Here is a 17,510-nt window from a genome sequence, read left to right on the forward strand (position 1 = left end):
TGCAGAGCAGCATTTCCATTTATAACATTTATAGCCCAAAACTACATCATTCCCTAATGCAGCGTACACACGAACGGACTTTACGGCAGACTTTGCCCGGCAGACTGGATTTCGTCGGATAATTCGATCCTGTGTGGGCTCCAGCGGACTTTGTTTTCTCAAAAGTTGGACAGACTTAGATTTGAAACATGTTTTAAATCAATTCGTCGAAATCAAGTCCGGTCAAAAAGTCCGCTCGTCTGTATGCTAGTTCGATGGACAAAAAGCCACGTTAGGGCAGCTATTGGCTACTGGCTATGAACTTCCTTGTTTTAGTCTGGTGTACGTCATCACGTACGAATTCGACGGACTTAGGTGGATTGTGTGTAGGCAAGTCCGTTCGTTCGGAAAGTCCGTCGAAAAGTCCGCTCGTGTGTACGCGGCATAAAGAGTCGTCACATCCATTGATCTGATGTAAATATTTTGTCTTTGTCACTCCAGGAAACCAATGTATTAGGCTTTAAAGGACCTCGAAAAATGAGTGTGATTATTCCAGGGATGAACATGGACCATGAAAGAGTTTCTATAAGACCAAGAAATGTGAGTACTTACCTCCGTCCTGATTTCTTTCTACAATTTCTGGAAAAATTATACACAATAAAAAACATTTCACCCAAAATTGACATTCAGTGTTTGCTGGAGTGTTAAATCACCGGAGGGCTCCCTCTGTGCCTCGAGGACTCTATTGTTCAGATCCTTGTAGGTCTGTACACCCGCTGTGCCCATTATGAGGGGTTCCCACCATCCCTGTGCTGAGTTCCCAGGTCTGTACACCCGCTGTGCCCATTATGAGGGGTTCTCACCCTCCCTGTGCTGAGTTCCCAGGTCTGTACACCCGCTGTGCCCATTATGAGGGGTTCTCACCATCCCTGTGCTGAGTTCCTGGGTCTGTACACCCGCTGTGCCCATTATGAGGGGTTCCCACCATCCCTGTGCTGAGTTCCCGGGTCTGTACACCCGCTGTGCCCATTATGAGAGGTTCTCACCATCCCTGTACTGAGTTCCCAGGTCTGTACACCCGCTGTGCCCATTATGAGGGGTTCCCACCATCCCTGTGCTGAGTTCCTGGGTCTGTACACCCGCTGTGCCCATTATGAGGGGTTCCCACCATCCCTGTGCTGAGTTCCCGGGTCTGTACACCCGCTGTGCCCATTATGAGGGGTTCTCACCATCCCTGTGCTGAGTTCCCGGATCTGTACACCCGCTGTGCCCATTATGAGAGGTTCCCACCATCCCTGTGCTGAGTTCCCGGGTCTGTACACCCGCTGTGCCCATTATGAGAGGTTCTCACCATCCCTGTGCTGAGTTCCCGGGTCTGTACACCCGCTGTGCCCATTATGAGAGGTTCTCACCATCCCTGTACTGAGTTCCCAGGTCTGTACACCCGCTGTGCCCATTATGAGGGGTTCCCACCATCCCTGTGCTGAGTTCCCGGGTCTGTACACCCGCTGTGCCCATTATGAGGGGTTCCCACCATCCCTGTGCTGAGTTCCCGGGTCTGTACACCCGCTGTGCCCATTATGAGGGGTTCCCACCATCCCTGTGCTGAGTTCCCGGGTCTGTACACCCGCTGTGCCCATTATGAGGGGTTCCCACCATCCCTGTGCTGAGTTCCCGGGTCTGTACACCCGCTGTGCCCATTATGAGGGGTTCTCACCATCCCTGTGCTGAGTTCCCAGGTCTGTACACCCACTGTGCCCATTATGAGGGGCTCCCACCATCCCTGTGCTGAGTTCCCGGGTCTGTACACCGCTGTGCCTATTATGAGGGGTTCTGGACCTGGAGAGGGATTTGTCTCTCACATTCATTGTGGTTCTTTTTGCAGGAACATGAAACACTTCTCTCCCGATGGCAGAACAAGAGCACGGAGAGCGTCATAGAACTGCATAACAAAACGCCCGTCTGGAACGATGACACCCAGTCCTACGTCCTGAATTTTCATGGCCGTGTCACGCAGGCTTCTGTGAAGAATTTTCAAATTATACACGACAACGATCGTAAGTGTCCACAGCCAACTAAATCTCCACCAGTGTTTTTGACATCTCTTCTATTTACTGTGTGATTTTTCGTTTGTCTTTGTATAAAGTGTTCTGTCCTTAAAATGTGAAAAGGGCCTCCCCACATACATACTACATACTACATACTACATACTACATACATAGTTCAGAGCACAGTGTGTGCAATCATTACACATAGAATCTGTCCAGAATGCTTAGTATCCAATCATTGATTGTTCTTTGAGTGTCTCCTTGTGGACGGCCATATCCCCGAAATGTCTCTTACTTATGTTTACTGACTAAGACAAGAGAACTCGTTCTTTACTGGGTTCTCAACATGCTGGCCTGTTTCTGCTTTTTGTGATTAAACAATTTAGACAAGAGATACAAAGTAACATTGTTTATAAACATTGATCAGACAGGAGATAGAGAGATACAAAGTAACATTGTTTATAAACATTGATCAGACAGGAGATAGAGAGATACAAAGTAACATTGTTTATAAACTTTGATCAGAGAGGAGATAGAGAGACACAAAGTAACATTGTTTATAAACATTGATCAGAAGGGTGATAGACACAAAGTAACATTGTTTATAAACATTGATCAGACAGGAGATAGAGAGACACAAAGTAACATTGTTTATAAACATTGATCAGACGGGAGATAGAGAGATACAAAGTAACATGGTTTATAAACATTGATCAGACGAGAGATAGAGAGACACAAAGTAACATTGTTTATAAACATTGATCAGACGGGAGATAGAGAGATACAAAGTAACATTGTTTATAAACATTGATCAGAAGGGAGATAGAGAGACACAAAGTAACATTGTTTATAAACATTGATCAGACGGGAGATAGAGAGACACAAAGTAACATTGTTTATAAACATTGATCAGACGAGAGATAGAGAGACACAAAGTAACATTGTTTATAAACATTGATCAGACGGGGGATAGAGAGAGTAACATTGTTTATAAACATTGATCAGAAGGGAGATAGAGAGACACAAAGTAACATTGTTTATAAACATTGATCAGACGGGAGATAGAGAGACACAAAGTAACATTGTTTATAAACATTGATCAGACGAGAGATAGAGAGACACAAAGTAACATTGTTTATAAACATTGATCAGACGGGAGATAGAGAGATACAAAGTAACATTGTTTATAAACATTGATCAGACGGGAGATAGAGAGATACAAAGTAACATTGTTTATAAACATTGATCAGATGTGAGCTAGCAACTTGCTTGTCCGCCACAGTACATGAAATGGGGCGGCAGCTACAAGCAAAGCCGATGTACTGGTACTTCACTGCCTTTTTTCTGGGTTTCAGGTGCACGCCCCCACCCGACTGCTCCCCTTTGATTTGACAAAGCGGAAGTTCATCAACAGATCCTTGCCAATGATATATGGCCGGGACCTGCTGATCAGCTGTATCCAATCACAGCCTAGAGCCCTGTGTTGAAAAACAACACAGGGCTCTGTACAGAGGGAACAATCACAAAGCAGGTAAAAGAAACAAATCAATGTATAGTAAAAAGCAGCACACAATACGCACATTAATACTTGTTAGGCACACAATTAAAGCCTTGATTGGCCCTCGATGTTAACCCCTTCCCAGAGAGTTTCATGAGTACAGTGACAGTGCATAGCATTAGCACTGATCACTGTATTAGTGTCACTGGTGATGTCAGTGGCAGTTAGTCAGTTCCCACAAAGTGTCAGTTAGGGTCAGACTGGCCACCGCACTAACAAAGTCCTATTATAAGTTGCTGAACATGAACACCACCATTACTACTGTAAAAAAAAATGAATCAATAAAAACTCCAGTATATATCCCATAGTTTGTAGAAGCTATAAATTTCATGCAAACCAATTAATATACACTCATTTGGATTTTTTTTTTACAGACAAAAAGACATTCCATACCTAAAAAAAACTTACCAAAGAATTTTTTTTTTTAATTGGATATGTTTTATAGCACAAAGTACACTTTTTTTTTTTTTTGCAATAGAATTGACATCAATTTTGTTTGGGTACAGCATTGCATGACTGCGCAATTGCTGGTTAAAGTGGCGTAGTGCAGAATAGCAAAATATGGCCGGGTCATGAAGGGGGTAAAATCTTTCAAAGCTCAAGTGGATAGAGAGATATAAAGTAACATTTTTTAATAAACATTGATCATATGGGAGATAGAGAGATACAAGTAACATTGTTTATAAACATTGATCAGACAGGAGATAGAGAGATACAAAGTAACAATGTTTATAAACATTCTTCAGATGGGAGATAGAGAGATACAAAGTAACATTGTTTATAAACATTGATCAGACAGGAGATAGAGAGATACAAAGTAACAATGTTTATAAACATTGATCAGATGGGAGATAGAGAGATACAAAGTAACATTGTTTATAAACATTGATCAGACAGGAGATAAAGAGATCTAAATTAACATTGTTTATAAACATTGATCAGACAGGAGATAGAGAGATACAAAGTAACATTGTTTATAAACATTGATCAGACAGGAGATAAAGAGATCTAAATTAACATTGTTTATAAACATTGATCAGACGGGAGATAGAGAAATACAAAGTCACATTGTTTATAAACATTGATCAGACAGGAGATTGAGAGATACAAAGTAACATTGTTTATAAACATTGATCAGACTGGAGATGGAGAGGTACCAAGTAACATGGTTTATAAACATTGATCAGACAGGAGATAGAGAGATACAAAGTAACATTGTTTATAAACATTGATCAGACAGGAGATAAAGAGATCTAAAGTAACATTGTTTATAAACATTGATCAAACAGGAGATAAAGAGATCTAAAGTAACATTGTTTATAAACATTGATCAGACGGGAGATAGAGAAATACAAAGTAACATTGTTTATAAACATTGATCAGACAGGAGATAGAGAAATACAAAGTCACATTGTTTATAAACATTGATCAGACAGGAGATAGAGAGATACAAAGTCACATTGTATTTCTCTATCCCCCATCTGATCAATGTTTATAAACAATGTAACTTTGTATCTCTCTATCTCCCCTCTGGTCAATGATTTTAATCAGTGTTACTTTGTATCTCCCTATCTCCTGTCTGATCAATGTTTATAAACAATGTTACTTTGTATTGTATAAACATTGATCAGATGGGAGATAGAGAACTACAAAGTAACATTGTTTATAAACATTGATCAGAGGGGAGATAGAGAGATACAAAGTAACATTGTTTATAAACATTGATCAGACAGGAGATAGAGAGATACAAAGTAACATTGTTTATAAACATTGATCAGACAGGAGATAAAGAGATCTAAATTAACATTGTTTATAAACATTGATCAGACAGGAGATAGAGAGATACAAAGTAACATTGTTTATAAACATTGATCAGACAGGAGATAAAGAGATCTAAATTAACATTGTTTATAAACATTGATCAGACGGGAGATAGAGAAATACAAAGTCACATTGTTTATAAACATTGATCAGACAGGAGATAGAGAGATACAAAGTAACATTGTTTATAAACATTGATCAGACTGGAGATGGAGAGGTACCAAGTAACATGGTTTATAAACATTGATCAGACAGGAGATAGAGAGATACAAAGTAACATTGTTTATAAACATTGATCAGACAGGAGATAAAGAGATCTAAAGTAACATTGTTTATAAACATTGATCAAACAGGAGATAAAGAGATCTAAAGTAACATTGTTTATAAACATTGATCAGACGGGAGATAGAGAAATACAAAGTAACATTGTTTATAAACATTGATCAGACAGGAGATAGAGAAATACAAAGTCACATTGTTTATAAACATTGATCAGACAGGAGATAGAGAGATACAAAGTCACATTGTATTTCTCTATCCCCCATCTGATCAATGTTTATAAACAATGTAACTTTGTATCTCTCTATCTCCCCTCTGGTCAATGATTTTAATCAGTGTTACTTTGTATCTCCCTATCTCCTGTCTGATCAATGTTTATAAACAATGTTACTTTGTATTGTATAAACATTGATCAGATGGGAGATAGAGAACTACAAAGTAACATTGTTTATAAACATTGATCAGAGGGGAGATAGAGAGATACAAAGTAACATTGTTTATAAACATTGATCAGACAGGAGATAGATACAAAGTAACATTGTTTATAAACATTGATCAGACAGGAGATAAAGAGATACAAAGTAACATTGTTGACCTATAATGTTTTTATTTTCTCTTTCAGCGGACTACATTGTCATGCAGTTTGGTCGCGTAGCGGAGGACGTGTTTACAATGGACTACAATTACCCCATGTGCGCCCTGCAGGCGTTTGCCATAGCCCTATCCAGCTTTGACAGCAAACTGGCCTGCGAGTAACCAGGAGAAGAAAAAAAAAAAAGAAACACGGCCGCCTACTTGTGTCTTACTCTCCCTGTTCTACGGGCCCAAAAGACTTTGCTCATGCAGTGTATTTCGTTCTGTTGCCATACGTGAAGAGGAGAAAAAAAAATTTGTGTTTACACACGGCTATATTTCTATTTCCAGGAAGTCCTTTTTGTAAATAGGCATACGGCCGCTCGCCGAGCGTCTTGTAGGACTCTCATTGGGGAACGTCAAGCTGGTGACCCGTCATGGAAATTGGTCGTCATATTTTTGTATTTGTTTTTCTTTGGGGAGGTTGGTGGGTTTGGTGAGGGGGAACTCAGAGCTTTAACCAAACCCACAACCAGGGGAGGCATTGGCCCCCCGACTAGCTAAGCAGCTGCCCCTCCCTGTGATCTGTTTAGTAAGGCGAGGAGAACCGTTAGCCCTCCAGCCGCTGAGGAACTACAAGGCTCAGCAACTGGACAGCTCCTTTATTTTTTTTCTTCTCCTTTATAACAGGACCAGTAGACCCGCAACAAAAAATTCCTCGCGTGAAAGAACTCCTGATAACGTTTGTATCAAATTTTATATAGAAAATGATGCATTTTTTATCCTGCTGCTGATGGCCAGGCAAACTCTACCGCCTGGACTTGAATCAGAGGGTGGATCTCTGGCCGGGAATTTTATTGGGCACTTTGTGTTGAATGTTACAAGTTTTAAACACTGAACACTTTTACCCCACAGCCCAATCGCCCCAGTCATTCTGGTTACTTATATGCTGGGAAGTATTTACTGGAGAAATAGTGGTCACCATTTATGAACCTTCTGTCTGAGCAGTGACACTGAAAGACGTGTTATGTGCAAATTGTTCGAATGTTTTTGGCGGCACATTGAATGAGAAGGGTGACATGTCTTATCCTCTGGGTTGCTCTGTGTGTCAATAAAACAGTTATTCTTATACTATGTAACCAATTGTTTATGGGCACCTGACCACCACTGCTACTATATGACCGATAGTATGTGACAAGCCCTCCCAATAATGGAGTTCAGATGTCTCCATTGAAGGGTGCTGTTAACACTCCATCATACAAAGACATTGTAGACAATTGTGCTCTTCCAACCTTGTGGTAACAATTTGGTAAAACCTTTTTCTGTCTCACCATGACTGCTTCCCTGTGTAGAAAGCCAGCTCCATAAAGACATGGTTGGACCAGTTTGGTGTGGAGGAACTCGAGTGTCTTGCACAGAGCCCTGACCTCAACCCTACAGAACACCTTTGAGATTAATTAAACCAAGCCAGGTCTTCTCCATAAAGACATGGTTTGACCAACTTGATGTGAAGAAACTTGTTCTGCACAGAGCCCTGACCTCAACCCTACTGAATAACTTTGGGGTGAATTGGAACAAGCTAGGTCTTCTCATCCAACAGCTCCATAAAGACATAGTTTGACCACTTTGGTGTGGAGGAACTCGATTGTCCTGCAGAGAGACCTGACCTCAACCCTATGAAAAAAACACCTTTGGGATGAATTGAACATTGTAGTTCCCTTGCCCACTTATCCAAAAGAAAATTTTCAAGGTCAGCTATTGATGTCAGATAAGAAGGCCTGGATTACCATCAGCTTTCCAGTTTATCCAGTTTGGTGTAAAGGAACTCAAGTGTCTTGCGCAGAGCCCTGACCTCAGCCCTACTAACACCTTGGGGATGAATTGAACATTTTAGTTCCCTTGCCAACCTATCCAAAAGAGAATTTGTGTGGTCATGTACTGAAGTTAGATGAGAAGGCCTGGATCACCACCAGCTTTCCAGTTCATCCAGTTTGGTGTGAAGGAACTCAAGTGTCTTGCACAGAGCCCTGACCTCAACCCTACTGAACACCTTTGGGATGATTTGGAAAGCTGATTTTGATCCAATCCTTCTCATCTAACATCAGTTCCTGACCTCACAAATGTTCTTTTGGATGAGTGGGCAAGGGAACTAAAATGTTTAATTCACCCCAAAAGTATTCAGTAGGGATGAATTCAGGTCGGGGCTTTGTGCAGGACACTCAAGTTCCTTCACACCAAACTGGTCAAACCATGTCTTTATGGATCTGGCTTTGTACATAATGGGCACAGTCATAATCGTCTAAAATGATTGTATGTTGTAGTATTAACAATACCCTTCACTGGAGACACCTGAAATATGGAAACCCCTCCAAAAGATGGAGTTCAGGTGTTTCCAGTGATATGCACCATTAATACTACATCACACAAAGACATTGTAGACAATTCTGCTCTTCCAACCTTGTGTTAACAGTTTGGTGAAGACCCTTTTCTGTTCCGGCATGACTGTGCCCACCCTGTGTACAAAGCTAGTTCCATAAAGACATGGTTTGACCTGTTCAGTCTGGAGGAACTCAAGTGTCCTGCACAGAGCCCTGACCTCATCCTTACTGAACACCTTTGGGATGATTTAGAATGTTGATTGGGAGCCAGGTCTTTTTTTTGGGAAGCCCAAGGTGTGAGCCATCTCTTCTAATCCATCATCAGTACTTGACGTAAAAAATGGGAACAAAGTCCCACAGACACCTTCCAAAATCTTGCCTTCCAGGAGATGGAGGATAGCCACAAAGGGAACAAATTCAATATCAATGTTCATTAGGGGAGGAGGGATCAACTCCATTTCAATGGCCATGGTTTTGGAATGGGATGTCATACAAGGTCATAATGGTGTGATGGTCAAGTGTGCACAAACTTTTGGAACCTTTCCTGAAATAGACATAGGGGCCAACCATTTCTACTTTTCATTCCTGGCCTGGAACAGGAAGGCAGATAAATGTGTGTGGCTTCCCAGATAAGTATATTCATGTCAGGTCAGTAACTAACCTCTTTAGATGGCTTAGATTGTCAATGACTGCCTCTGTGGGTCTCTCGGGAAAGGTTTGTTTTAAAGTTAAAAAGAAGTCTTTTGACCTGAAATTTAAAGGTGCAGTCAATATAATTATGAAGTCTTGAGCTACACCCAGGGAGCTCTCCACCCTGCTCTGGGTTTCTGTTTTCCATCCAGGAAATATTGTATTGTTCCCATCCTCCTCACTCCCATATGTCAATAGAATGGTTATCTTGGAACACCTGTTTGTAATGTAGGAAAGGGAAGCCTCAGATACGCCCCCTACAGGCTGCTTGTTGCCTCTCATATACTGAGAATGTCAGAAGCTCACAGGGACATCATAACAAGCTAAAATAAGGCAATAGTCTGACTTTTACAAAGGCCTGGCTGGCGTTCTCAGTTCTCTGGTCTCTCTGGTTGATCAGCACTGCTCTTCAATACGTATAAAAACAAAATACGTTCCTGCCATTTATTTAGTGAAGACCAATTCCACAGCACAGAGCACACAGTCCTATCCACACCATTCCCTGCCTGCTGACGAAGATTACAATCTGATCTCCCCACCACAGATAAACACGAAGTACAATTTTCAGTATGAAAGGAACATTTCTGCAGTGAAAACAAAAAACATAACTAAACTCAGAAATAATGTAAATGAATAATAAGTAACATTGTTTATGAACATTGATCAGAAGGGAGTAAGAGAGATACAAAGTAACATTGTTTATAAACATTGATCAGACAAGACATAGAGAGATACAAAGTAACATTATTTATAAACATTGATCAGATGGGGGATATAGAGATACAAAGTAACCTTGTTTATAAACATTGATCAGATGGGAGATAAAGAGATACAAAGTCACAATGTATACACTGTAACATAGGTTGGAATTGATGGACTTGTGTCTTTTTTTCAACCTCACCTACTACGGTATGTAACTATGTAACATTGAACTGCTGTTCAATATGCATAAAAACAAAATACTTTCCTGCCATTTATTTAAGGAGGACCAATTCCACAGCACAGAGCACACAGTCATATCCACACCATTCCCTGCCTGCTAAAGGAGCTTATTACCTGTCACTGATTACCTGCCCTTCAATGTTGATGCGGTGGCTGCATTTGTTTTCTTGTTGTAAAAATAAGGACAAGAAATTACCTGTTGAACCTGCCAGAAAAACATAAAAGATTGGCGGCAGTGAAAGAGCATAGAGTCTGTCCCCCCCCCCACCACCACCACCATTTTTTCCCCCTATTTGCCTAGTGTATAGATCTACGTTTGTCCCAAGTATGTTTAACCTCCCTGGCGGTATTCCCGAGTGTGGCTCGGGGTGAATTTTCAGTACCAAAAGCGGTAACCCCCGAGTCACACTCAGAATCGCATCGCAGGATCCAGGTACAGCTTATTTACCTTGTCCCCAGGATCCTGCCGTGTCTCCCCGCTGTGTGCGGCGGGCGTGTCCTCCACTCGATTTATCACAGAGCCAAGCTCCGTTCCCTGCGAGCGTTGCCACGCGCAGGGAAGGAGAACGGCACCAAATTCAAAAAGTGAAACAAACACAATACATATACAGTACAAAGTAATCTTACAGATTACATTACTGTATCAATTTATTTCACATCCCTTTTGTCCCCTAGTGGTTTCTCCAGTGTCCTGCATGCAGCTTTATATTATAAATACTGTTCTTTCTGCCTGGAAACTGGAGATTGTCCATAGCAACCAAAACCGTCCCTTTACATCAAAAGCGGTTTTAGACCAGCTAGAAAACAGCGATAATAAATTAGAATCACTCGCAGAATTGAGCGATAGTGATTTGTGGAGAAATTCGTCATCAAACACTGAAAGTAATGACAGCGACAATTCTGCAACTGAGCAAATTTCAGTGTTTTTGATTTGAATACGTTATTGAATAATTTTTATTATTATTATATTATTATTTGTTATAATTATTTATAGTTATTTATTATATTATAATTTATGATTTTGTGTTTCAAACTTTATAATACCCGGGATGTCTACTAGACTGATTTAAGTGCGTTATTCCTAAGAATTACAGGGCTACAATATAAAACGCCAAATTTCTATGCAAAGGAGTTGTACCGCTTTGAGCATCAAAAATCTGAACTAATCATACCGCCAGGGAGGTTAAATTCACTTACTGAAGACTGACTCCCTACCTCAGGTCCAAAAATTAGAGTCCTTTTCACTTCCTGTGAGCTTATCTGTAGCCAAAAAGTATATAGAGTATACAGGCATACCCCGCTTTAAGTACACTCACTTTATGTACACTCACGAGTACGGACATACCCACCAGTGTACGCAAAGTACCTCACAAGTAAAGACATTCCACGCCGCGCAGCCGCAGTATGGCCTGGAAGAGGCGGAGCTGCCACCCAGAGTTGTTGCCAGTGAAGAGGCAAAGTTCTTGCCACCCAGGAAATAATAGAACGCTGGATAGCCGCACTCCAAAAAAGTTCACCTTTATTAAAAAATAGATATCAAAGCATCACAGGGCAATACAGACTAACTGCACAGCTGCTGACGCGTTTCACACCAGATATGGTTTTTGCCAGCCAGCCCAGAGTTACTGCCTAAACGTAAGTGGATTACTGTACAGTACTATAAACTTTACTCCCTGACCCCCCCCCCACTACAGCCCATGGCCCTCCACTATAGGCCCTGACCCCTCCCCCCACTACAGCCCATGGCCCTCCACTATAGGCCCTGACCCCCACTACAGCCCATGGCCCTCCACTATAGGCCCTGACCCCCCCACTACAGCTCATGGCCCTCCACTATAGGGGCCTGACCCCCACACTACAGCCCATGGCCCTCCACTGTAGACCCTGACCCCCCCCACTACAGCCCATGGCCCTCCACTATAGGCCCTAACCCCCCACTACAGCCCATGGCCCTCCACTATAGGGGCCTGACCCCCACCCCACTACAGCCCATGGCCCTCCACTATAGGCCCTGACCCCCCCACTACAGCCCATGGCCCTCCACTATAGGCCCTGACCCCCCCCACTACAGCCCATGGCCCTCCACTATAGGCACTGACCCCCCCCACTACAGCCCATGGCCCTTCACTATAGGGGCCTGACCCCCACCCCACTACAGCCCATGGCCCTCCACTATAGGCCCTGACCCCCCCCACTACAGCCCATGGCCCTCCACTATAGGCCCTGACCCCCACTACAGCCCATGGCCCTCCACTATAGGCACTGACCCCCCCCCACTACAGCCCATGGCCCTCCACTATAGGCCCTGACCCCCCAGAAGTGAAAAAAGGTATTGCTTCACTTTAAGTACATTTTGGTTTTACATACATGTTCGGGTCCCATTGGGATATGTCTGTATATCCTTCTTACGTGAAATACTAATCTCATCACCCCCATGTAATGGACATGAGGAGAGGAAGACATGTTTGAAGTCCGGACTGGGCGCCAACCATGGCTCCCTCCGTAGATACAGTGGAAGAGTGAGTGTAGTCCCCCAGGGACAGGAATTGTTGATTTCCCAGGATTACCAAGTAATAATATAAGAGAAAAACCTGAAAAAGGAAACAAATGCAGGCTCCAGATCTTAAAGACTGGTATACTGCAACATAGAAGAGTAAGCGATCGTTGTCACCTTAGAACAAGAAGTATATTACTGGCAGGATCACCAGACGAGCAAAAGGGGAAAAAAACAATGCAGCCGCCACATCTAAGCACTAGTCCGCTAATTGTGCACTTTAGGTGGATGAGGATTTGGGAACCCCTAATTGGAAAGCAGGAGAGGAATTCCCAGAAACACATAAAAAATGTGCCAAGTGAAGAAATATTCTCATGGCAGAGGAGAAGGAATAAACATTTCTTTCTTTTAGACTCCATTTACATCTCGGGAATGGCGGCCCATAGCAATAAGGCATTGTGTTGTGCCACAACGCATGGAAATGTGTTACATCAGAGCATGTAAACGATCTGATGACATCATGTCGAGTTCTCTGGGGCTGAAATTTCATTTGCACTAAAACTCCTGAACCCGAAAGGAAAGTTTAGTTTATAGAGACCAAAAACCAACATTGATTGATTGTGTTACATTGTTGCCATTTAAACCCCTTTTCTAAACATTGGGGTGCAGTGATTGGCTGTGAAGTGGGGTATAAACAGCCGAATTTGTGACAATGACCAGAGGGGGGAGGGTAGTGTCTGACCCCCGGGGGGGTAGTATCTGACCCTCAGAGGGGGGAGCATAGTGTCTGACCCCCAGAGGGGGGGAGGGTAGTATCTGACCCCCAGAGGGGGGAGCGTAGTGTCTGACCCCCAGAGGGGGGGAGGGTAGTATCTGACCCCCAGAGGGGGGAGCGTAGTATCTGACCCCCAGAGGGGGGAGCGTAGTGTCTGACCCCCAGAGGGGGGGAGGGTAGTATCTGACCCCCAAAGGGGGGAGCATAGTGTCTGACCCCCAGAGGGGGGAGCATAGTGTCTGACCCCCAGAGGGGGGGAGGGTAGTATCTGACCCCCAGAGGGGGGAGCGTAGTGTCTGACCCCCAGAGGGGGGAGGGTAGTGTCTGACCCCCAGAAGGGGGAGCGTAGTGTCTGACCCCCAGAGGGGGAGGGTAGTATCTGACCCCCAGAAGGGGGGGCGTAGTGTCTGACCCCCAGAGGGGGGAGGGTAGTATGTGACCCCCAGAAGGGGGAGCGTAGTGTCTGACCCCCAGAGGGGGGAGGGTAGTATCTGACCCCCAGAGGGGGGAGGGTAGTGTCTGACCCCCAGAGGGGGAGGGTAGTGTCTAACCCCCAGAAGGGGGAGCGTAGTGTCTGACCCCCTGAGGGGGAGGGTAGTGTCTAACCCCCAGAAGGGGGAGCGTAGTGTCTGACCCCCAAAGGGGGGAGGGTAGTATCTGACCCCCAGAGAGGGGAGGGTAGTGTCTGACCCCCAGAGGGGGGGAGGGTAGTATCTGACCCTCAGAGGGGGGAGCGTAGTGTCTGACCCCCAGAGGGGGAGGGTAGTGTCTAACCCCCAGAGGGGGGAGCGTAGTGTCTAACCCCCAGAGGGGGGAGGGTAGTCTCTGACCCCCATAGGGGGGAGGGTAGTATCTGACCCTCAGTGGGGAGAGGGTAGTATCTGACCCTCAGAGGGGGGAGGGTAGTATCTGACCCTCAGAGGGGGGAGGGTAGTATCTGACCTCTGGAAGTGGGAGGTTTGCGGTTGCGCAGGACTAACAGCGATGGGAATTGGTTTTGACCCAAATCCAAAAGAAAGGGTCAGACTCCTTGGAGGAGGTGAATACCTGGTACCAGCGGGGTGTGTGCAGACCTGGATCTAAACCCCAAAATGTTATATGCTGCAGCTTACTAGTCCATGGGGTGGTGGCTGCATTCGTTTTCTTTTCTTTTTCTTCCTGTCCCTCACTACTCCCCTGTATCTATGGAGGGAGCAATGGTGGTCACCCTAGCCTGCTCTCCTCCTATGGACTACAAACATGTCCATATCTTTTCATTCACCATTACATGAGGTGCAGAGTAATTGGTAATTTACATAAGATAACTAGGAAGGAAGATATTCTTCAGTGCAGCTCAACACATTTCTGGCAGGATCAACAGGTCAATTCTATACGATATAGGAACGTAAGACGTTCTTACAATAGCTTGAAAAAAAAAAAGCTGATGCAATCTCCACATCTAAAGACTCTATTCTACAATATATTACGTTTTTGTTTTCAGGTTTAGTTATCTTTTTTAGGAGGAACTTCAGTCCCTTTTTGTTTGGCTCCACCCCCCCCCCCCCCCCCCCTTCGCCATTTTCATTATTATGGCACATGTGCCAAGGGCTTTACCTTCAGGTCCTGGCAGGGCCCTTTGGCACATCTGTGCAGGAGATTTCCCCCTGCGCATGCACAAACACGGCGAACACTTGGAACTTCCATAACAGCTGTCTTTCTGCACGGGGAAAGCTGCACATGAGCCGACGTGCGGGAAACCCATGCATGTGCAGACACACGTCTGCAGGACCCGAAGCCCGGCGGGACATCTGAACACGCACATTCAGGAGGATGCAAATGGTATCCTCAACTAGGCGAGCAATGCTCCTTTGAAACGCAAAATCTTTTAAATAAAAAAAATAAATATCCAAATGTGAGGTGGGGGTGGGGGGAGGGGGAGTAGGAGGAAATTGGTTTATGGTGAAGGTCTACTTTGAGGTCCTAGGTTTCTGCCTGTCCATTCATGATGGAGGGATCATCAGAAGATCTGGATTTGTGGTTAGGAGCACCTAGTAAAAAAAGTCATATACAGCCGACACATTTCAGGGGAATGGACTCCTCTTCTTCAGTAGGAGGAAAAGGACAATAAGAATATAATTTAAAGCAGAGATCTATTTAAACAAAGGGTCAATTTACTGATCTTCAGAGTTTAAGAGGACCAGTAGCCCACCGTGGGCATCGTGCCTCAGGCTTGGTGGGTCAGTGGAAATAAAAAGATCACTGTGATTAGTAGGAGGATGAATAGTGCCCCATCATTGGTGCTAGTTGAAGAAATTGTTCCCCGTCATTGGCGTCACTGGGAGGGAGAGTGCCCCATCATTGGTGTCAGTGGGAGGAATAGTGCCCATCATCGGTGTCCAATTGTTGATGTCAGTCGAAGAAATAATACTCTATCGTTGGCGTCAGTAGGAGGAATAGTGCCCCATCATTTGCATCATTGGGAGGGATAGTACCTCATCCTTGGTGTCAGTGGGAGGAATAGTGCCCCATCATTGGTGTCAGTGGAAAAATAGTGCCCCATCATCGGTGTCAGTGGGGGGGGAGGGTAGTGCGTCATCATTGGTGTCAGTGGGAGGAATAGTGCCCCATTATTGGTGTCAGTGGGAGGGATAGTGCTCCATTATTGGTGTCAGTGGCAAGGATAGTGTTCCATTATTGGTGTCAGTGGGAGGGATAGTGCCCCATTTTTGGTGTCAGTGGGAGGAAGTATGGCCTATCATCTGTGCTAGTGGGAGGAATAGGGCCCCACTGTTGTCCCCAATAACAGGGATTATGCCCCCATGGTTGGTGTTGGTGAAAAGAATGGTGCCTCATCATTGGTGTCAGTAGGAGGAAAGAATGCCTTGAAGCCATGAGAGGAATAGTGCCCCAAGGGCCACAAAAAAGAAAGCAAAGGGCAGCGTCGGGCCCCTCAGGCCACACTTTGCAGATCACGGATTTAAAATACATGGTAGTCATAAAAGAACATGGAAGGACCAAGAATATTATACAATACCATCTGAACTATATCTTTATTTTCCTTTTCATTCCCCCCGAAAGGCGTTGGCTGTATTTCGGTTTAATAAACTTTTTGAATAAACTTCCAAGTGAGACGACCGTTTTTTTCCTAGGCGCTCCTAACCACATCTCCAAAACCTGTGAGCTGAGCATCGGAGAACATCTCCTCCCGCCACCTCGCTGTCAGCCAATCATTGAAGTCCATGGATGTTATTAGAAGTTCTTTTACATGAAGCAATGTGTCCGATGGGTTGGGCGGTCTGAATTGTACAATAAAGAAGTTGCCTTGTCTATTTTACTAGAAAACTAACCAACTCGTCTTGGTTGTCCCTGTGCACTGTCTACAGGACGCTAATCTCTAACGCTGACCTGTCCTAGCGATGTCTAGAAGACGTTTTACTCCAGAAGCACAAGCCGCCCATTGCCTTCACTCATCCCGTAACAAGAGTTTTTCTTTCTTTCTTCTTCGGTATGTAACTAACCCGCTTCCCGTCATTGGCGATGTCGTGACGATCAAAGTTCCTTTCTGTTCTAGTCATCGATAGAGAATCCTTCTAACCCTCAGAGACGGGGGAGACTCGTCGCCTTTTCGTTATTCAGAATTATTATTTTTTTTGTTGGTATCTGTAAAAGGAGGGCAGGTGAATATTTTGAAAGTGTATTATATATTAAAAAAAGATATCTGTTCCCGATTGTACGTGATTTCTTTATTTCGTTGTTATGGTCTATGGACCGGCCATCGTGCTTCCAGCGAACCTCCGGCCTCCCCCTCAGTCTTGTACCGTTATACAGGAAGACATAAAAGACACAAATAATGTAACTTTGTATCCTTTATTACATCACCTATTGTATCTTTTTAAACAGGGCTTTCTTTCTCAGAGAATAGATGCAGGTACTCATCTCCTTTCAAGTCACTCCTTGTCTCCACCCCCTACCCACCTCTGAGCACCGTCCCTTG

At 44.1% G+C, this 17,510-nt stretch overlaps 1 protein-coding gene across 1 annotated transcript in view; it reads left to right on the forward strand.

The window, feature by feature from the left end:
* Positions 1–17,239, forward strand: part of TUB (TUB bipartite transcription factor) — a 233,025-nt gene extending 215,786 nt beyond the window's left edge. Inside the window, 3 exon segments of the mRNA XM_073603970.1 lie at positions 481–579; positions 1,865–2,036; positions 6,308–17,239. Of these exon segments, the coding sequence (XP_073460071.1) occupies positions 481–579; positions 1,865–2,036; positions 6,308–6,441 (405 nt within the window). The 3' untranslated portion in view covers positions 6,442–17,239.
* The last annotated feature ends 271 nt before the right edge of the window (positions 17,240–17,510 follow it).

This window comes from Aquarana catesbeiana, linkage group LG11 (assembly GCF_042186555.1).
Source record: "Aquarana catesbeiana isolate 2022-GZ linkage group LG11, ASM4218655v1, whole genome shotgun sequence".
Classification (NCBI taxonomy): Eukaryota; Metazoa; Chordata; class Amphibia; order Anura; family Ranidae; genus Aquarana; species Aquarana catesbeiana.